General features: G+C 47.0%; 1 protein-coding gene across 2 annotated transcripts in view; it reads right to left on the bottom strand.

The window, feature by feature from the left end:
- The window catches only part of Stxbp1 (syntaxin binding protein 1), a 66262-nt gene extending 55988 nt beyond the window's left edge, over window positions 1-10274 (bottom strand). For both annotated transcript variants that reach the window (XM_008825069.2, XM_008825075.2), the window contains exon 1: window positions 10099-10274. In XM_008825069.2, coding sequence (XP_008823291.1) covers window positions 10099-10135 — 37 coding nt within the window. In that variant the 5' untranslated portion in view covers window positions 10136-10274. The remainder of the gene's footprint in view (window positions 1-10098) is intronic.
- Window positions 10275-22724: the final 12450 nt, after the last annotated feature.

Raw genomic sequence — 22724 nt, 5'->3', positions numbered from 1 at the left:
ATAATGGGAGCTGGAGAGATGGCTCAGCGGTTAAGAACACTGGTTGTTCTTGCAGAAGACCTGGGCTTGAATCCCAGCACCCACACAGCAGCTAACAACTGTCTGTAACTCCAGTTCCAGGGAATCTGACAGCCTGTTCTGTCTTCCGCAGGCATTGCACGACACGAGTACACTTACCTACACACAGGAATTCACGCATACACATAAAATAAAAATAATAAATAAAATATTTTTTAAAATAATAATAATAAATGAAAAAAAGAACATTGTGATGCTGGGACTAGGCATTCCAATTTTAAAAGACACTGCACAACACTTTCAAGTCACCCAGCCACTAAGAATAAAAACCCAACGCAGACCATCAGCCAGGTGCTCTGACTTCAAGCCTAGAACTTTGACCTCTATATACCACTGCTCCTCACTGATATAAAAATCCTATTGTGGGGGCTGGAGGGTGTGGCTCAGTGGCAGAGGATTTGCCTAGCATGTTTAAGGCCTTGTGTCCCATTTCCAACACCACCAAAAATTTTTAAATAAAATAAAAAAAAAATGGAAAAGAGTAGGATTCATATTTGCCCCAATAAAAAGTGGAGTCAGATACTTCACCCCAGCTTTACCAACAGATCTGCATAAAAGCGACAGAAGGGATCTAGAGGACCTGTCACCTTCACCATTACCAAAAGGCTGAGCTTTCTTTGCTCTACTCAAATGGAACTGGTAAATAGGCAAAGCATCTCCTTTTGTGTTGAGCGAGCCCTTGCGTGCCAGCGGCTTATAAACTGGCCTTGCAGACCCAGAGGTTGATAGTGCTAGGCCAAGAACTAGAGGCTTATGGCTCTAGGACTCAGCTAGAGACTTATAGCACTGCTTGCTCAGGTTAGAACAAGCTCTAGGCCTTCAAAGTCAGATACTTATGGCTCCAAGTTGGAGAAGTACAGCTCTGGGTACTCAGGGCAGAGGCTTACTGCACTGGGCTTAATTAAGTATTCACAGCCCAGCAGCTAAGAGCTACAGTCTCTGACCTCACATCAGGGGTCAGGGACTCGCAGCTCCTAACCTCTGATGGCTCTCGGCAATTCTTCCAGAAACCAGGACACAGTTTGGCTCTCCCTAGTCTCCACCTTTGGCGTTTCGCCTTCCACAGTCTTGACTTCTGCTCTGTCTCATCTCTCATCCTTCTGTGAGTGACCTCGTCACCTCAGCCCCTGCTCTGGAACTCAAGCATTTCCTCCGCTACTGCTGCCATTGCCAGGGCTGAAAGCCTGGGACTTCATTTTTTCTTCCTGTTTCCAGCCCAGTCCACTGTACTTTTGGTAAGAACACAAGTGGGGCCTGGGGCAGCACTACCTGTCTGTAATCCCAGCACTTTCTGGTGGAGGCAGGAGGATCAGGAGTTCAAGGTCATCCTTGGCTACAGGTCAAAGTCAAGGTCAAAAGTCAAGGTTAGCAAAAAGACCACAAGTAGGCAAAAGGCTATTTAGGAGAAACCTTTATTGGGACCTAATGTTGCAATAGTACAGTTGGTTGACAAGAAGTTTCCTGGACTAACCTGAAAAAAATGAAAACTAGCTTGCTTAAAAACAGCCACAGGGGGCTGGAGAGATGGCTTGTGGCTAAGAGCACTGGCTGCTCTTGCAGAGGACCCGGGTTCAAGTCCTAGCACCCAATGGCAGCTAACAACTGTCCATAACTCCAGTTCCAGGGGCTCTGATGCCGTCTTCTGACCTCCTCCGGCACTGTATGATATGGGCGCACTCACATACATGCAGGCAATACACTCAAACACATACAATAAAAATAATAAATAAAATAATATTTTTAAAATAGCCACAAAGTGGGCATGGGACACACACAGCTTCTGGCTGAAGTCCACAGCCTTGTTTGCACACGGCTTCTGGTTCCGCCAATCACAGACCTCACACATGCAGTCATAAGCCTTGGTGAGCACTGACCATAGGCTCTGGTTATTAGCTACTGGGGAGGGTCTTTCTTCTCCAATCCTTAGTGACAATAGCTACATGGCATGCAGGGTCGTCCAGAGTTGGCAGAAGTGATTTCACTTAGAGATCTTGTAATCAGTCTGGAGAGGCTGTGACTAGAACAAGGCCTCCTGAGGTAGAGGTTCCCTGAAATGGTCAAAGCCCTTGGGCTGCCACGATGGTGATCTGGTTGGTTGCTAAAGAGGGTGCTTAACTGACATAACCGCTCCCTACTCAAATCATCCAGGCCCGCATTCAGGGGAGACATAGGAAAGGTCTACCGGCTCCTATCAGATGGCCAAGGGCTTGCTCTTAACAGCATCAGTTATTCAAAGGGAAAACATTAAAGGGTGCTACAATAAAGACCTATCATGAAATTAACATTCTCAGTAGTATTTAACAGTGCTTAACCCCTAGACAAACACCACAGAGCAGGTCAGGTCCTTCTGAGCTGTCTCAGACAGAGTTGCAATTCCTGAAACAATTTTAGGGCAAACAAGCTAAGGACTACAGCTCAAAATTCACGGCTGCCGAATTTCCAGCGGTAACTATAAAATTTGGCCTGACCACTCTGCCAAAGAAAAGATACTTCATTAGCTGCCAAACACCTGTTTGTCTCGGTGGTACCGTGTGCCAAAAGAGCCAGAGGGAAACCTTTTGAATGGATGGTCAATAAGCCTTTGTTGGATACTGGGGCAGATGCAGGTTCTCTCACATCTGATTGAATCAAGGATGCTACTTGGACCCTAAAACAGCCCTTAGAGAAATTTTGCCCCAACTTTTACTGCAATCACATCATTATAAGAATGACATCCATGACAAAAGGAGGAGGACTGTATTTAGAAATAAACAGCAAAAAGCCAGGCCTGGTAGCTAATGCTTAGCAATGCAGCACTCAGAAGGCTGAAGCAGGAGAGTGCTGTGAGTTCCAGGCCAGCCTGAGCTACAGTGTGAAAGCCTCCTGTCTCAAAAAAGAAAAAAAGAGGGGATAGCTGCATATTAAAAACTATCAGGGGAAAAAAAAAACTATCAGGGAGGGGAAATAGGCTCAACTTATAATATATTCTGTATGAAAGCTTAAACAAAATATTATAGTATAAAGCTGCTGTAACTAAGAGTACGAAACTAACAAGAACATGTGAATATCAACAAACAGTAGACAAACCAAACAGGTAATGATTGGTACCCTGAGATATAATTGTGGGCTGTATTTACGAATGTTAACAAATATGGAATGAAAACTGGAAAAAGACATGGATTAGAGATGGGTAAGCACTTGCTGTGCAAACAAGGACCAGAGTTCAGAGCCCTAACACCCATGCAAATCCAGGACAGGCACACTGAATCATCCCAGCGCTCAGGAGGCAGAGACCAGGGGTATCTGAAGCAGGCCGGCTAGCTAGACTAGCCAAGTCAACATGCTCTATCTAGCCAGGTGACAGACCCTGCTTCAATGTACAAGATCCACCAATCTGTGGCCTCCACATCACAGACACATGCCCACACACATAACGAATGCACACACACATACACACATACACACACACACACACACACACACACACACACAAAACTAGAGGGCTGGCAAAATGGCTCAGGGGTACGGGCACTTGCTATAGAAAGCGCAACCTGAGTTTTATCCCTGAACCACATGCAGGTGGAGGGAGAAAGCTGGCTCCACAGCACTACCTTCTGACTTCCACATGTGCACTGTGTGCACACACATTAATAATAAAATTTAAACCTTGGAAAAAATAGGGCCAGGCACAGTGGCACACATCTTTAATCCCAACACTGGGGAGGCAGAGGCTGGTGAATCTGTGAGATCAAGGCCAGCCTGGTCTGCACAGTGAAGGAAGAAACTGCCATGTAAAAGTGCTGCTGCCAGGCCTGACCACCTGAGTTCAAGCCCTAGGACCCACATGGTTGAAGGAGAGGACCAAAGACTTCTGCAGGTTGTTCTCTGACCCCCACCCCTCCCCCACTAAATAAATAGCCATAAAAAGATTTAAGTGAGGAAATCCAAAAATACACTTTTATTAATAAACTGAAAATGAAGACACGAGACCACTCAAAAGTAATTTCAATTTTAAATAAATGGTCTAAAAATACAAAACCACAATTAATACTCATTAAAAATATACAGGGATCAGATGTCTCCCACAATTCCTCACCACCTCAACTTTTTAAACAGTCTTTCACTGAACCCAGAGCTCACCAATCTGCAAACACTGATTGGCCAGAGTCCCAGAGATCTGTCTGTCTCTGCCCCATTCCACCCCCAGGGTTACAGGTGTGCATAACCACTCCTGGCTTTTTAACATGGGTGCTGGGGATCCAAACCCAGGTCCTCATGCTTGCATAGCAAGCACTTTACCAACTCAGCCATCTCGCCGGTCCCCAAAATCACATTTTAAAGGCTGCATGCTGTATTCCACTGACATGGCATTCTGGGAAAGGAAAAATGACAGGGAACAGAAAACAGTTCCATGGTTGCCAGGGGCTGGGGGTGGGAAAAGAGGCTATTGCCATAAGGAAGAGCACAAGGGAATTTGAAAGTTTGTTTGTTTCAAGACAGGGTTTCACTATGTAGCCCTGGCTAGTCTGGAACTCCCTTATATAGACCAGGCCTGCCCTGAACTCACAGAGATCTGTCTGCCTCTGCCTCCTGAGTGCGAGAACCATGCCCAGGGATTATTTTTTTTTTTTTTTTTTTTTTTTTTGAGACCTGGTCTCACTAGGCAGTCCTGGCTGATCTGGAACTTACCATGTCGATTATTCTATTTTGATTACCTACATGATTGTATGTAACAGGTGAAATTGGAAGAACTGCTCACTTTTTAACAAATTCATTCTTTTTAGGATGAACTTCACTGTATGCAAATCATGCCTTAATTTAAAAAATGCAAAGTCAACAGATATGTAATGTTTTAAAACATACTTGTTATTTGTATGCTATCCAAAAGTTTCTAACTTTAGGTTTCTATAAGCATGTATTAATTTTACATAATAATGTTTCATTATGACATTTTCACACGTTTATGATACATTTTGATCATATTTACCCCCTCATTCCCTCTCTTGTCCCCTCCCACTCCTGCTGAGCCCCTTCCTCTTCCCAACTGGTCCCCTCTACTTTCACATCTTGTGAAGACTGAGGCAGGCATGGTGGGGCACATCTGCAATCTCAGCACTCGAGAAGTAGAGGCAGGAGGATCAGGAGTTCAAGACTATCCCTCACTACATACTCTATTTTAGAGTATGAATTACATGAGATCCTATCTCAAAAACGTCAAAAGAAAGAAAAAGCATATGAATGAAGATCGCTCCCATCTAAACGCCTCTCAACTTAAGCCTATGAATCACCGCTCCATCCAAAAGGGAGACATTTAAAACTAAAACTAAATGTTTAGACTAAAACTGCAAAAGAAAGTGTTCCTTCCTATAATTACAGAAGAACACGAGGAGAAACTGCTTTTCTTGCTATTTCCTAGCTATTGCCAAACAATCCATCTTAGGATGTTTGTGTCTTTGTAACATACTAACAGAACCCTGGATATCACTGGGTTTACATAACTAAGACATCATATATAACATACAAGGATGCCGTTAAGAAAAAAATGTTTCCTTTCTCTTATAACCTCTTTCTAAGGTCGAAGAAAGAAAAACACACCCTATAGAGAGGAAAAAAAAATGAGTCAAAAGTTGAGGAATGAAAAATTGGGCCTGGGTAGCCCACACTTCTAACTCCTGCACTGGGGAAGCTGAGGCAGGAGGATTGCTATGAGTTCCAGGCCTGCCTGGGCTACAATGTGAGACACTGTCTCAGAAAAAAAAAAGTAAAAAAAAATGACTAGAGGGGCTAGAGAGATGGCTCAGTGGTTAAGAGCACTGGCTGCTCTTGCAGAGGACCTGGGTTCGAGTCCCAGCACTCACATTGGGTGGCTCACTACTGCCTGTAACTCCAGTTCCAGGAATCCGATGCCCTCTCTGGCCTCCACAGGAACTGACACATATAAGCACATACAGAGACACAGAAACACACACATACAACACACACATAATGTTTTTTTTTTTTGTCTTTTTGAGACAAGGTCTCCCTGTAGCCCTGTAGCTGTCCTGGAACTCACTATGTAGACCAGGCTGGCCTTGAACTCACAGAGATCTGCCTGCCTCTGCCTCCCAAGTGCTGGAATTAAAGGCGTGCGCCACCACGCCCGGCTGCACACACATAATTCTTTTATGAATAGAACTGAAACAGAAGTTGGGACTCAGTTTAAGTTTGTTCGTGTTTTGTTTTGTGGGGAGTGGTTGTTTGATATTTGGTTCTTTTGATACAGTCTTGCTATATAGCCCAGGATACCCTCAAAAGCCACATCTTCCTGCCTTAGCCTTCTTACAGGTATGTACCACCATGCTCAGTCCTGCCCATGTTCGGTGTGAGTCTTTCATCTTCAAATTCATTTGCACTTCAAGAATTTTACCCACTGCACAGTGTCCATGAAAAACATGGTCCAGGCGGCTAGAGAGATGGCTCAGTGGTTAAGAACACTTGTTGCTCTTCCACAGAACTGTTGTTTAGCTCCTAGCACCCATACTCAGCTACTCACAATTGCCTGTAACTCCAGCCTGATCTACATAGTAAGTTCCAGGCCAGTTGGGGCTACAGGAAGGAGGGTCTCGAAAAAAGACCAAAAAAAAAAAACCCCCAAATATTTATAACTGCCTAGTATGAGCCACATGCTATTTGGGGGCCCAGAACTCTTCATCAGATAAATCAGATAAAGATCTGTTCTCTAACTAACATTCAAATGTATCTAACATTCAGACCTCTTCCCCAGCCCAAAAAAAAACACCTGACCTGAACAAGATACTTTTCATTTATCCTGAAAAAATCTGATAATGCCTATGGGATGTTAATTTAGACTGAGAGGACCAGGCTATGAAGGTGACATTTAAACTGATGCACAGTGGCTTAAAAAGTGTCTTTAAGGCCAAAGGGATGGCTCATGCAGAGGACCTAGGTTCAGTTTCCAGCACCCACATGGCAGCTAACAACTGTCCCTAAATCCAGTCCCAGGGAATGATGCCCTCTTCTGGCACCCTCAGGCATTGAACACATGTGGTACACTTACATACATGCAGGCAAAATAGATACATAAAATAAATAGGGGCTGGAGAGATGGCTCAGCGGTTAAGAGCACTGACTGCTCTTGGAGAGGACCCGGGTTCGATTCCCAGCACCCATACGACGGCTACAAACCATCCTCAACTCCAGTTCCAGGGGAATCTGAAACCCTCTTCTGACCTCCGCAGCACTGCACAACACGGGTGCACTCACATACATGCAGACTCATACACATAAATAAAAATAATAAATACAAAAAGCATATTTTTAAAAAAGTATCTTTAGCTGCAGGTGTATCTCAGTGGTTAGAGTGCCAACCTAGCACCTCAGAGGCCCTGGGCTGGAACCCCAGGCCTGTCTAAAATGGGTGGTAAAGGCACGCAGGCCCATGATATAATCCCAACCTCAGAGGCAAAGCTGGAAGATCAGGACTTCAAGCTTATTGTCAGCCTGAGCCAGCTTGAGGCCCACCTAGGCCATATTAGACTGCCTCAGAAAAACAGAAAAGAAAAAAAGTATCTTAATTTTACTCTTATTTTTTGGAGAAAAAACGGCAAAGTAGAAGCCCCATCTAAAATTAGGAGGTGCAATGAAACTGAGGCCGCAATGATGTATTCTGAAACACATGCCTAACTCAATTGCTACAGAAATAGACTCCTGTTCACACATTCACTGATTAAAAACAAAATAAAACCCTGAGTTTATTTTTATATGCCATGGTTTCTTTGTTTCAAAAGAAATTTTGGCCATATTGCATACTTTTTTTTTTTTTTTTTGAGGCTTGCTTCTAAAAAAGGCAAGGTGGGCATGGTGCCACCTGCATAAGAAGGGTTCTGGCAAAAGGATGTAAGAACTTGATTCTGAGTTGGGTATGGTGGTAAAGCCTGTAACCCCAGCACTTGGGAGGTTGAGGCAGAAGGATCACCATGAATTAAAAGTCAGTCCAAGCTACATAGTGAGTACCAGGCAAGGCAGGCTTACACAGTGAGACTGAATCTCAAAAATAAATAAATAAATATATCAATAAGTAGGCTAGATGTAGTGGTTCATGTTTGTAATTCCAGCACTTTGGGAGGGTGAGGCAGGAGGATTAACACACACTCAAAGCCAGCCTGGGCAACATAGTGAGTTCCAGGCCAGCAGCCCAACCCCCCAACCCCCAAATAAAGCTGATTTATGCAACAGGTTATTTTATCTCAGAAGTGTAGAAAGGAAGAAAACTATTTTTCACTAAAACTGTAAGGAAATGGACACCAGGTTTTACATTTTTTAAATTAACACTGATTTCAGCAAGTCATTTAACTGCTCCAAGCCTCTATTTCTTTCCCAGGAGTAAAATGAGGATGTTGACATTACAGAATTCCTACAGATTCTCCCAGCCTTAAACACTGATTCCCTCAGAAAACTGTTCAGGTAACCTTTACAGCAGGCTCTAACATGCCTGAGCATTTTTAAAACATCCATTTGGGGTTCCATTTTTATAATAATTTCTTCTGATGTAAGAGGTCAGTGAAGGTTGCACACAGCTAGATTCCACCCAAAGAATAGTTCCCACATCCCAATCAATGGAAGAGGAAAAACAGTCATGTTGCTCAGTAGTTATGGTGTGCATCTGATGAGGGGAGAGAGGGAGAGGGAGAGGGGAAGAGAGAGACAGAGAGAGCTGTAATAGGAGAAGCTCACTGAAAAGGAAACTGCAAATTTCCACCATTTTAATTATTTTTCCTTTATTCTCTCCTACAGGGAAAAGCCCAGTTTTAATTCTTAATCTAAAAAGAGGTAGCCACGGCAGCGCTAGAGCACTGTTTCGTTATAAAGAAACGCCGAAATACTGAAGAGGCGCTATTTTTCTACCTAGATCACCCAATCTCTTTTCAAATACCCACCATCAGATCAGCCCTCGCTCGGTGGCAGCCGATGGCTCACCACCATCCAATATATTCTTTTAAAACGACTATTCCAGCTGTGCCTTTGCATGCAAACCCATAAACCACCAAACCCTCCCTGCAGCAGAGCCCGAGGCCGAGACTGCAGACTGCGGCGCTGGGCAGAGCCACTCCTCCCAGCTGCACACCGGAGCGCTCCCCATCTCCCGAGAGATTTCTACGGGTTCAAGACCCCGATAAGACCTCGCTCTGGAGGTCCAGCCCCGGGGAGAGGGAGGCAGAGAGAGCCCAGCAGCCCGAGCCCAGAAGAGCAGGGTCCTAGGAAAACAGGCGTCTCCTCCCTCCCCAGTAGCCAGGAGTGGCTCCAGGTGGCGCGCGCCCAGCAACTCCCAGGTGGGTCCCTGCAGCCGGGGACAGCGCGGGGCTCCCGGGGACGGGGAGGAGGGGGAGGAGGGGAGGGAGGAGGGATAGGCCTGGGTTTCGCCCGTCACGATTCAGGAAGGAGGGTGGGAAAGAGGGAGGGATTGGAGACAGGAAAAAAAAGGGGGGGAGTAGAATCAGGGAGCCCCGGAGAAGGCAAGGAAGGGGAGTGGAGAAGAGTTGGGGTGCGTGGGGGGTGTGATGCTGCAGAGGGGAGTAGTCCGGAGGGGGGCTACAGACGAGGGGGAGGAGGGTGATGAGGGAGAGAGAGGAAATGGGATGGGATGGGATGAAGGGGGAGGAGAGATGGCGTGATGGAGTTGAAGGCGGATGAAGGTACACCGGAGAGAGAGGGGTGCTAAGGACAGGGAGGCCTGGGGTGAAGAAGCAGGGATGCGACGACGGGGAGGGATGGAGAGGGTGATGGAGAAGCGGGTGGGGAGGCTTCAGGGATGAGGAAGGCTGCGGTGCCCACGGAAGCAGGGTCGGGAGAGGCTCGCGGGGAGTGGAGCCTGAGGCCGCAAAAGGCCGGAGGACCCCCCCCCCCACTCCCGGGAGGCCGGCGCCAGCCTCACCGGGTCCCCAGGGCTGCGCACCGCCAGCCGCCCCAGCCTCCGGGGCCGGGCGCAGCGTCCAGGGGTCGCACGGGGCTCCCGGGGCCGCGGCACGACCCCGATCCACTTACTCTCTCCCACCACCGCCTTGAGGCCAATGGGGGCCATGGCGCCGAGCGAGTCTCCGGGCTCCGCCGCTCCTCACGCGACACCGGCAGCTCCCCGCGGCCCACGCCTCCCCGCTGGCTGCAGCTCGCCGCACCGCAGCCGCGCTCGACAGCGACTAACGCGCGGACTCGGCGCGGGGGCGCGACTCAGGCCAAAGCGAGGCTGCGGCGCCACCCGGGCTTGCGGGAGGGGCAGGGTCGGAGGGGGCGGGGCCTCGTGTCTACCGTCGGCGTCGCCCACGCGCTTCCGCCAATCGCAGCGCGACTCAGGCGCGAGGCCCCGCCCTCCAGGATGCGGCGGGGCGGGGGGGCGGGCCCCGGCTGGGGCACTAGCCGCGTCCGCGCACGCCGGGGCCTCCGGGTCCTAAAGTTTCCTCTAGCATCCCTGCTCTGGAATCCCAGGCCACCGGAATCTCCCGAAAGCTCCGCTGTGATGCTCTCCTTCAGCTTTCTGGGAGCCTTCCATGTTTCCTTGCCAACAGAAGGAACTCCGAGGCCAGATCTGTTATTAGCAGTTCCAGCCATAATAATGTAACTGTGTACATGGATACCGTCTCTCTGTCTTTGTGGTCTATTCATCATTGACTGAGCCTCAAGCTCTGTGCCACGCACCTTCTAAGCATCGTCTCATTAAATCCGTACAATAATTCGTTACTGTTTCTAATCTCCATTTTCGGATACAAAAATAAACACCTGGGACACTAGACTTGCTCTCAGGCTGTGTATCCGTCATTCGTCAATAAATAGTTATTGTTTTCACATTACTATGTACAAGCTGATATTCTCCACATTGGAGGTATAGTCTTTCACAGACAAGCTAAATCTAAGTAGAAATTTCTAAAATCCAAATCTAAGCAGAAAATGTCAGAGAATCAACTCTAGACTGGATTCTCCTTCCTGGTGTCCACATTTACCAAAATGGTCACATACCCGTTTTCACTGAACTATCTTTGTTAATGGGGAGCATTGTTTTTGAAATGTGGAAGAAGAGCTGGGGCTATATCTCAGTGGTAATGCACTTGCCTATAATGTATAGGTCCTTGGGTTTGATCCCTGGCATTGGGGAAAAAATGCAGCAGGGCTGCTTCTGACTGCAAAGAAAAACAAAATCGAGCCAATTAAAAATCAGAAAGGAGGGGCTGGAGAGATTGCTCAGTGGTTAAGAGCACTGGCTGCTTTTGTAGAGGACCCAAGTTTGAGTCCCAGCACCCACACGGCAGCTAACAAATGTTCATAACTCCAGTTCTAGGGGATCCCATGCCCTCTTCTGACCTCTTTGGGCACTGCACAACACAGGCACACTTAACATATGTGTCTGCAATACACTCATACACATAAAATAAAAATAATAAATAAAAGTAAAAATCACAAAGGAGAAACCCGATGACTTGTGTTAGATCTCAGAAGCCCATCATGGAAGGAGAGAACTGAGCTCCTAAATGTCCTCTGATCTTCACATAAGCACCATGACTTACGAGCATCCACTCTCACACATGCATCATACACTTGCACACACACAATGATAATTTTCAAATATCACCAAGAGCCAGATATGGTAGCACACATCTGTAACTGCAGTACTCAGGTGCTGAGGCAGGAGACTGTGAGTTCTAGGCCACAGTCCCCCCAAAATAAAACAAATGGGCTGGTAAGGTATGGCTTAGTGGGTAAAGGCACTTCTGTTCAAGCCTGATGGCCTGAGTTTGATCCCTGGAAACCCACATAACTATGGAAGGAGAGAACTGACCCCACAATGTGGTCCTCTAACCTCCACACATGCATGGCAGGAGTGCACCACATACACACAATGAAAATGAATAAAATAAAACAAAAATAAGTCATGAAAGACAGGACACTCATTAAATGTTTGAGCAGCCCTATAACCTGGGACCTTCTCTTCATAGTATTTAGAAATTCAATGATATTTTACAGATGAAGAAATTGAAATTCAGAAAGGACACATGGTTTGGTAGTGACCTAATAATAATCCAATTCTTTTCTTGAGCAAATATTTTACTTTACTTTTTGTTTTGTGATAACTTTTTTGAGACAGGGCCTCATGTAGCTCAGATTGACTTTAAACTTGATAATATATCCCTGAATGGCTTTGCTTTTAAAATGTTTTTATTACATTTATTTATTTATTTGTAGGGGTGTGCGTGTCCCACAGAGCATGTGTGGAGATCAGAGGACAACTTTCAGGAGATGGTTCTCCTTATCTACCATGTGGAACCCAGGACTGAACTCAGGCTGTCAGACTTGGCAGCAAGTCCCTTTACCTCCTGCCTCCACCACACAAATGCTAGAATTACAGGCATGCACCACTCCACGTGGTTTATGTGGTACTGGGTTCTAACCCAGGGCTTCATACAGACTAGGCAAGCAATTTACCAACTGAGCTACACCCCCAGACCCAAGCAATCTAATTTTATGGTCTGAATTCTGAGCCAGTATTTTATACTGAAAAGCAAGGAAGGAAGCTGAAGCCTAAGGAAGAATTAATGAAGTGAACTGTGGCCAAGCCTAGACAAGAGACCATAAGGTCTTACTTCAAACCATCAGGCCCATGGTGAGCAGATTTGACCATGTTCTAGTACCATGGTTAGAGTTAAATTTCAATCTCAGGATCTGGAATCAATTAGAAGGCAAGCCTCTAGGCAGACCACCTGTGAGGCAGCACCTTGATTAGGTTAGCCTCTGAGCAGGCCTGTGGCAGAGTATCTTGATTAGGTTAATTGAGGTAGGAAGACTTACCCACTATGGCATCATTCCCTGGGCTAGGATCCTGAACTGGGATCCTGGGCTGTGTAAAGGAAAAGGTGAGCTGAGCACTGGTATCATCTTGCCTCTACCTCAATCTGTCCCCCCAAGAACCTTTAGTTTTTCCTAATAGAAGATACAATATGCCATCTCTTTACATCTCAGAGCTGCCTTGGCCACAGAACACATTGATAGCTTCTGCATACATCTGGAGGAGGAGGTAATGTGTGAATGTGGGGGAACCCCAGTACAGTTGTGACACCACATGCTCCTTCCTTAACCAGCTGGCACATGTCAACAGACACTCCGCAGCTAATACATCTATGTTATGAATTAGAAATTTGAAAAATCCCTTATCATGAAGGGAGAACAAAGGCTGCTCTGCTGCTCATTCAGTCTGGATCAACGAGGGTTAACTGAATGCCATCAATGTCTTGGCCAAGCACTGTGAATAAAAGACCATTCCTTGCCCTCCAGGGGTTGGTGTCAAGGAGTCAAGCACATTCTGGAAAGTGCTTAAGCAGAAGAGGTGATTATGAAAGTGGATGTCAGGGCACCTGACCCAGGGAACTAGAACTGTCTGGGCTGTAATCAGAGTAAGCAGCCTGAGCCAAACAAAAGGTTAGCAAGAAGGCATGGGACAGTGTCCTGACAAACACACAGTAGGTACAAAGACCCAGCAGGTAAAAGGAGTTTGACTCCTCCAGGAATAGAGGGGGTTCAAGTGTGACTACGGCATAAAGGCTGAGGGTCAGGTTGGAAGGCAGAGTGCCCCGGAAGACCTACCTGGCTGCCGTCTCTGGGACTTCTTCAAAGGTCACAGCAAACAACAACTCCTCATTTTAAGTAGAAGAAAGGAAAAAAAGAGAAATTGTTTCCTGCAGGTGTGTGTACCTGGCTTGTTTCCTGAAGATGGCTAAAATCCAGATGCATGGTATTTTATATATTTTATTTATTATTTTTATTTTATGTGTATGAGTGTATTGCCTGAATGTATGTGAGTGCATCCATGTTGTGCAATGCCTCGGAGGTCAGAAGAGGGCACCGGATTCCCCTGGAACTGGAGTTAAGGATGGTTCATGGCCACCATGTTAGTGCTGGGAATCGAACCTGGGTCCTCTACAAGAGCAGTCAGTGCTCTGAACCGCTGAGCCATCTCTCCAGGCAGCCATCACACACTATATTTAGAGGATGAGGGGGGTTGAGACAGAGTCAGGATAGGAAGCCCAGGTTGGCCTCATGTGCAGCAGTCTTCCTGCCTCAGCTTCTGGAGCTCTGGGATTATAGGTGAGCTGCCATGTCCAGTATTCTGCTGTGACAGAATTTGGCATAGCACCCAGGACCCTCCAGAAATTTTACTGGATTCTCAGAGCAAAAGGAGGTCAAGACACCTGGCACCTGGCCAAGGTCATAAAGATAAGCGCAGACCCCTGACTCTACTTGCACCTGGACTTCCTAAGGTCAGGAGGAGAATTTCAGAGCCCAGGACACAGCCCCAAGGCCCTGGCAGAAGGAGGGGTTTAGCCATGTGGGCAGCTTGTTATGAGAGTATCCACACTGAGAACCCGACGCCGCGGAAATTTTGGCCTAGCCATGTTCACTGTCCACTGTTCCATCTTAGCATCACGCCCAGTTGGGGAAGAACGCACAGGATGCGCCCGGGACCAGCCAAGGCACAGGTGCACCTACCGCTGCGCATGCGCGGCCGCAGTGTCTGCAGAGCTCACGTCATGTCTGCAACTGGGGTGGGCAGAGTCCTGTGATTTACGCGCTGGTCACGTGAGGGAGGAGACCTGGAGGAAGAGGAGGAGGAGGAGATGCTGGGAGAAGGGAGAGGTTGAGACTAAGGGCAAATGGAGAGGGAGCCGCCTGGAGTATCGAGGGTGAGGAAACAGATGAGCAAGAAATAGGAATGGGTGAATTTGGGGAGGAAAAAGAAACCTGTACGGTGAGCGCAGTTTGGGTCTGTTTTCCACCGGCGTCCTCTGCCTTAAAGCCGCATCACCAGCTGCATTCACCCCTGCTTACCCCACCTTCGCCGCTGACTGCTGGGTCATTACATTCCCTTGCACCGCTTTAATGAGAATTTCTTTTTTTTTTTTTTTTTTTTTTTTTTTTCCGGAGCTGAGGACCGAACCTAGGGTCTTGCGCTTGCTAGGCAAGCGCTCTACCACTGAGCTAAGTCCCCAACTCCGAGAATTTCGTTTTCCAAAAATTACGTGTGTGCTGGGGTTGGAGAGATGGCTCAGCGGTTAAGGGCACTGACTGCTCTTGCAGAGGACCCAGGTTCGACTCCCAGCACCCACATGGCGGCCACGAACCGTCCTTAACTCCAGTCCCAAGAGAATCCAAAGCCCTCTTCGGACCTCCGCAGCATTGCACAACACGGGTGCTCGCATACACATAAAATAAAAATAATAATAACAAAAATTACGTGTGTGTGTCAAAAAGACAAAAAAAAAATAAGTAAAAGTAAAAAATTGCCAGTTGTGGTGGTGCATGCCTTTAATACCAGCACTCAGGAGACAGAGGCAGGTGGATCTCTGTGAGCTTTGTAGCCAACCTGGGTCTACATAGGGAGTTCCAAGTCAGCCAGGGCTACGCAGTGAGACCCTGTCAAGGAAGGGAGGGAGGAAGGGAGGAAGGGAGGGAGGGAGGGAGGGAGGAAAGAAGGAATTAAATTGATGCGAACTATGGATGTTACATATGCTGAACATATATTGTGTTTGCTAAATATAGGATGTGTGTGAGTTGGGGAGAATCCAGATACTTTCCTGCCTATTGTTTTTAATATTTTATTATTTTATGTGTATGAGTCTATTGCCTGCATGTTTATAAGTACACCATGTTATGCAATGCCTGGGGAGGTCAGAAGAGGACATCAGATCTCCTGGAACAAGAGTTAGGGACAGTTGTTAGCCACCATGTGAGTGCTGGGTGTTGAACCCAGGTCCTCTGTAAGAGCAGTCAGAACACTTTTTTTTGGGGGGTCTTTTTGAGACATGGTCTCCCTGTAGCCTCAGCTGTGCTGGAACTCACTATGTACAGGCTGGCCTTGAACTCACAAAGATCTTCCTGCCTCTGCCTCCTGAGTGCTGGGATTAAAGGCGTGCGCCACCACACTTGGCGCAGTCAGCACTCTTAACTGCTGAGCCATATCGCCAGTCCTGACTGTCCCACCTTTTTTGCTGCCAGATTCATTTACAGAAGACAAAAAGGTGATGTCTTGAGGAGGTGGGGCATGCCTTTAGTTCCAGCACTCAGGAGGCAGGGTAGGCAGACCTCTGTGCATTTGAAGTCAGTTTGGCCTACATAGTAAGTTCCAGGGCAGCTGGGTCTATATAGTGAGACTCTGTCTCAAAAAAAAGTGATATCTTTGTCACTCAGTCATCCCAAAATATACACAGACCTACAAAGAGCAACTAGACCTGGGTGCTTGAGTCTGGGACATCCCTGCCCTCAAGTTAACAGGCTTTTTTGTTTGTTTCTGGGTTTTGGGGAGTGGTGTGTGTGTGTGTATTTAAGGTTAGGCCACAATATTATATTTCAGAAACCTAAAGTCTCAAATGCAAAGGCCTGCAGGGACAGGCAGATGTGCATGACAACACAAATGTGACCCGCTCCTTGTACAGCATATGCTTTGCCTAGGAGAGCGCAATCCCTACTCAGATCTAAGCAGTGGTTTCTGTCTAGTAACCAAGAGTCCAGATTGTAGGTGAAATTAAGTATCTCCTGGTGTTTAAATGTTGCTGTAGCTTGGCTGGTGGCCCATGCCTGTAGTCCCAGCACTTGGGAGGCAGAGGCAGGTAGATCTCTGTGAGTTCCAGGTCAGCCTGGTCTACATAGTGAGTTCTAAGCCAGCTGGGGCTACAGGGAGACCCTGTTTTAAAAAGATAAAAAAAAAATGTTGTAGATGGTGGCTAGAGGGTGGGAGTGGAGCACAGAGGCAGGGTCTCACGTAACCCTCTATGTAGTAAAGATGATCTTGAACTCTAGATCCTCCTACCTCTACCACCTGAGATTACAGGTGTGGACTACCATGCCCAGACTTTGCAACGGGCTTTTTAAATTTATTTTCTAAATTATGTGTATGTGTTTGCATCTGTGTATGGATATGTGCATTTGGGTGCAGGTGCCTACAGAGGCCAGGGGCATGGATTCAGCTGGAGTTATAGGTGTTTGCGAGCCATCTAACGTGGGTGCTTGGAAGTGAATTCAGGTCTTCTGCAAGAGCAGTAATCACTCTTTTTTTCTTTTTTTGAGACAGGGTCTCTCTGTAGCCCCAGCTGGCCTGGAACTCACTGTGTAGACCAAGCTGGCCTTGAACTCAAAGATGAGTGAACTCACCATGCCCAGCAAGAACAGTAACCACTTTTAATCACTTTTAACATTCCAGCCTCTGCAATGGAATTTTAAACTAACATTAAAGAAACCCAGGCATGGTGACACACACTTTGACCCCAGCACTTGGGTGGCAGAGGCAGGCAGGACTCTGTGAGATCAAGGTCAGCCTGGTCTACATAGTGAGTTCCAAGGCCAGCTGGGGCTACAGGGAGACCCTGTCTCAAAGACATTAATGAGGGGCTGAGAGTATGCCCAAAATTAAAATATTGTTAACCACTCTGACCAAACACAACATATCTGAGGGTCACATTCATCCCAAGAATACCTGCTTAAAAACTGCAAAAAATGGAAAACTTCCTCCCAAAGCAAGAGGTTGGAGGCACCCACAAAGAGAAGCTGGAGGCACTGATGTGCCCCACTCACACAGCGCCCCCTAGTGGGCACAGCTTTGTACAAGAACGAGGTGACACCAAGCACCACAGTCTTAGCCTGGCACTGAGGCAGCAGGGCTGGCATTTTGCATGCACTGGGGAGATCTGCGGCAGAGGGCTCTGAAGGCTACAGATATGGGCAGCTCAATATTACCTGGATGTAACTCCCTTGGCCCTGAGACAAGCCCAGCTCCTCTCCACCCCCAAATTGACTGAGATTTGTGAAAATCCATATGAAACAGGAAATCAGTGCAATGCCTGCTGGGATTCCAAACTTTAAGGAACACATCCATCCCATCAAGTCATGGGAGTCATATCAGATTTTTAAATTTTTATTACATTTATTTAGTTAGTATGTATGTGTATGCATGGGCATGCACTTGTGCTTGTGAATACCATGGCAACCGTGGAGGTGGGAGAAAACCTTGCAAGAGTTGGTTCTCTCCTTCACTATGTGGATCCTGGGAATTGAACTCAAGTCATCAGGTTTGGTGGAAAGCACCTTTGCCCACTAAGTCATCTCGCTAGCCCAAGGTTTTATAATTTAAAAAAATTTATGTGTATGAGTGTATTGCCTGCATGTGTGTAAGTGCACCTGTGTCGTGCAGTGCCTGAGGAGGTCAGAAAAAGACATTGGTTCCCCTGGAACTGGAGTTACAGACAGTTGCTAGCCACCATGTGGGTGCTGGAAATTGAATCTGCAAGAGCAACCAGTGCTCTTAACTGCTGAGTCATCTCTATTTTTTTTTAAATTTGTAAGGCAGGGTCTTGCTATGTAGACCAGGCAGAGCTCAAATTTGCACTTTCCCTGCCTCGTTCTTTCAAGTGCTGGGATTATGGCTGTGTGCTAACACTCTTTGATGAGAATGATATTAATTTTTTCCGTTTCAAATGTGAATATTATTGGAGAGAGACCCACGTGCATGTTATTAGGTTCAGTCCCCGTCACCACAGCACAGATGTGTGCCACTGTACAGCATATGCTTTGCCTAGGCAAGCAATCCTTACTCAGCTCCAAGCAGTGGTTTCTATGCAGTAACCAAGACTCCAGATTGTAGATAAAATTATACATATCCTGATGTTTAAATGTTGCTGTAGATGGTGGCTAGGGGGTGGGTGTTTTGTGGTGATGGGGACTGAATTCAGGGCTTTGCTCTACCACTGACCCACATCCTTAGTCTTACTTTTAACAAATGGTGAACAAGTCATTAGGATCTAACCATTTGGTCCTAACTACATAATGAATAGAATTCTTAGGTAGCTCTCTTGGTCTAGGAGTGCTGTGGAAAAACTGTTGCAGCCCAAAGGCAGCCATGTCTGGGTACCTCCTGCCTAGACTAGTGGTGCGACCCATTCACAGTGCTTTTTAGGCTGCTTAGTTGGCTAAATGGCTTTCCTGCTGATTGTTACACCGTATCTCCTCCTTGCCTTCCATTAAAGCCTTTTGTATACCTCAAGTTCCCTCAAGGTAACTTTGTAATCTTATGTATATGTATGTATATGTATTTTACATATATATAATATATATTATTTTAAAAATATTTTATTATTTTTATTTTATGTGTATGAGTTTATTTCCTGCATGTATGTGAGTGCACCCCTGTCGTGCAATGCCGTAGAGGTCTGAAGAGGGCTTCAGGATTCCCCTGGAACTCTAGCCAAGGACAGTTCTAGCCGCCATGTGGGTGCTGGGAATTGAACCCAGGTCCTCTGCAAGAGCAGTCAGTGCTCTGAACTGCTACGCCATCTCTCCAGTCCCCTTTACGTGTTTACTTTTTGTGTTTGGTAGGTATGCATATAAGTGATCTTTACTGTCAAGGCACCCAAGGCATCCTCATAACATGCCCCCACCACTCCCCATCCCCAATACTCTCCTGCCCACTTTACAGAGAAGAAAACTGAACTTTTTAATTTTTAAAAAATAATTTTGTCATACCGGGCATGGTGGCACATGCCTTTAATACCAGCACTTGGGAGGCAGAGGCAGGCGGATCTCTGTGAGTTCAAGGCCAGCCTGGTCTACATAGTGAGTTCCAGGACAGCTGGGGCTACAGGAAGACCCTGTCTCAAAAAGACCAAAAAAAAATTATTTTGTCATTTTTATTTTATGGGTATGTGTGTATTGCCTGTATGTAGGTTAGTGCACCTGTGTCGTGCAATGCCCACGGAGGACAGAAGAGGCCTGGAACTGGAGTTAAGGACAGTTGTTAGCTGCCATGTGGGTGCTGGGATTTGAACCCAGGTTTTCTGTGAGAACAGCCAGTGTTATTAACTGCTGAGCCATCTCTCCAGCCCTAGGTTTTTAATTTTTTAAAAATTTTATGTATATGAGTGATTTGTCTGAATGTATGTAAGTCCACCCGTGCATGCAATGCCTGCAGAGACCAGAAGAGAGTGTAGGATGCCCTGGAACTGAAGTTACAGACAATTGTTAGCCACCACGTGGGTGCTGTGCACTGAACCCAGGTCCTCTGCAAGAGCAGCTAGTGCTCTTAACCACTGAGCCATCTCTCCAGCCCTTTAAAACTGGAGTTTTAAGAACACAGGACCTGGGACTAGAGACATGGCACAATGGTTAAGAGCACTGGCTGCTCTTGCAGAGAACCCTGGTTTAGTGCCCAGCACCCACATGGCAACTAACAACTGTCTGTAACTCCACTTCCAGGGGGTCTGATGCTTTCTTCTGGCCTCTGTGGACATTGCATGAATGGATGCACATACATGCAGGCAAAACACTCATACATATTTAAAAAATTAAAGAAATAGATAAATAAAAAGAACACAGGGAATTATGGATCATTCAGGCAATGGCTCGGCCAGAATTCCAGCCCAGCTGTAGACCCAGAGCTCACACTTTTGTCTCCCCCAACCACCTCTCATTCCTGAGTGAACTTGGGTGACAGAGGATGAGAAAGCAGAAAGTGGAGATGCCTGAGTGGAGGTGGAACCATTGTGTAGTAGGCCCCGTTCCTAATTTTGGTCGTCCCCCATGAAAAGTTGTTGAAACTCCAGAACTCCCCAAACCTGAATCTGCCTTGGCTCAGTGGGCGGCTGGGAGGATGTGTGGCCTTCATTTGATGCAGGAAGCATCACTGTAGAGTAAGATAATTTGCTAGCGCTTCTAACCCTCCCTCCAGCTCCTGACAGGGCACCCCAGGCATCCTCATCACACGCCCCCATCCCACTCCCCACCTTCGGTACCGTGTCCTGAAAAGCTCTCAGCCCACTGAGGAAAGAAGGGTCCCTTCCCCCAACGTTAAACACAAGCTGTCTTTCTTCCCCCCTCCTAAGCTTCTTGCCTCTCCTCTGTGCTCCCTCCTTTCCCTCTCATCCTGCTTTTGTCTACTGTGTTCCCGCCTCTGCCTCCCGCACTCACCCCATGCCTGACAGCATCTACCTTCCCAGTCACTACTTACTCCAGAATCAGGCCCAGCTGGAGATGTGGCTCTGTGGTGGAGCCCTTGCTCAGGCTCAGAACCTTCCTTACCCACTGACAGGCAGAGCTCTGAGGACCCTTAACTCTCTGGAAGCTTGCAGCCCAGCACGGCCAGCTCCTATCCTCAGGGCAAGAGTTTCTCCATTTACACACACCTGGGCCCTGGGCTCCCTGTCCTGAGTCTCATCTCTCCCCAGGTAGGAACAGCTAGACAAGGCGGCCATGCATGGGGGCATACCCGGGAGGCATGCTTGGGTGGCATCCAAGCCTAGGGGCATGCCTGGGGTCCATGCCTAGAGACCACGTTTTGGAGGGACATGGGGGGGGCGGCATGCCTGTGGCCTAATACCCCTCGTCCCTACCTTTGCCCCACTGGAGAGAATTCAGGTGCCTGCCAGTGGGAGAGCAAGGGAGGCTGGCTTTGGGTCCTAGTCTGGTTGTCAATTACTGGGGACTTGCTGCCCCATATGGACTTCCACCTCCTTATCACAGGGACTTTCCTCTGATACGCTCCCCCAAGGCCCTCTCTCCCTTCTTTCTAGGCTATGACACAATTCCCCCTTGAATCCATCAGGGTTGTGCCCTGGGTTCCCAGAGAAACTATTAGAACAGATGTCTACTACTCAGAACAAAAATAGCAGTTATTGGGCAGACTGGATCCCCAACAATCTGAAGACGTCTGTTTGATGCATCCCACTCCAGGACCTAATTTGCCTTCAGTGGTATCAGCCCAGCCACCCAGAAGCTGTTTCAGTATACTAAAAACTGGTTCTCTGCCTGGATTCCCTAAAAGCCTTAGATGCCTTGCAGCCCCAACTTGTGCTGGGGTCCCTAGGAGAAGGAGGGGAGAAGTCTGACACATGCTGAATTCTCTGTTAAGCTCCTTTATTTCCCGATATGATTTCTTCAATTGCTTTATTCATTTATTTATTCAGTCACTGAGCCATCTCCCCTAGCCCATAGTTATTTTTTTAGACAGGGTCTTATTATGCAGTCCGGGCTAGCATAGAACTCCAGACCCTCCTAGTTTGGCCTTCAGGAACACTGGAATTTATAGGCATCAGCATGTATTCTCCTCCCCCCCCCACAGTGTTTTGGTGTGTGTATCTGTGTGTGTCTGTGTGTGTGTGTTTGTGTGTGTGGTGGTGGTGGTGGTGGTTGATGGTGGTGGTGGTAGTGGTCGTAGTTGGATGGTTGGTTGTTTTTTAGTTTTTGTTTTTGAGACAGATTCTCACTATGTAGCCCTGGCTGGCTTGGTATTTGCTCTATAAACCAGGTTGGTCTTGACCTACCTCTGTCTCCCTCTGAGTGCTAGGATTACAGGCATGTGACACCACACCTAGTTTTTTGTTTTTTGTTTTTTTTTTAAGAATTTATTTTATTTTATTTTTTCCAAAAATTTGTTTTGCTTTTTAAAAAATTTTATTATTTTCATTTTATGTGGATGCATGTATTGCCTGCATGTTGGTAAGTGCACCCATGTTGTGTAATGCCCCACAGAGGACAGAAGAGGCTGTTGGATCCCCTGGAACTGGTGTTATGGACAGCTGTTAGCTGCCATGTGGGTGCTGGGATTCAAATCCAGGTCTTCTGCAAGAACAGCCAGTATTCTTAACCAC

This window comes from Nannospalax galili, unplaced genomic scaffold (assembly GCF_000622305.1).
Source record: "Nannospalax galili isolate Female #2095 unplaced genomic scaffold, S.galili_v1.0 scaffold290, whole genome shotgun sequence".
Taxonomy (NCBI): domain Eukaryota; kingdom Metazoa; phylum Chordata; class Mammalia; order Rodentia; family Spalacidae; genus Nannospalax; species Nannospalax galili.
Note: the sequence above shows the minus strand (reverse complement) of the source record. Positions and strands in the feature narration are given on the sequence as shown.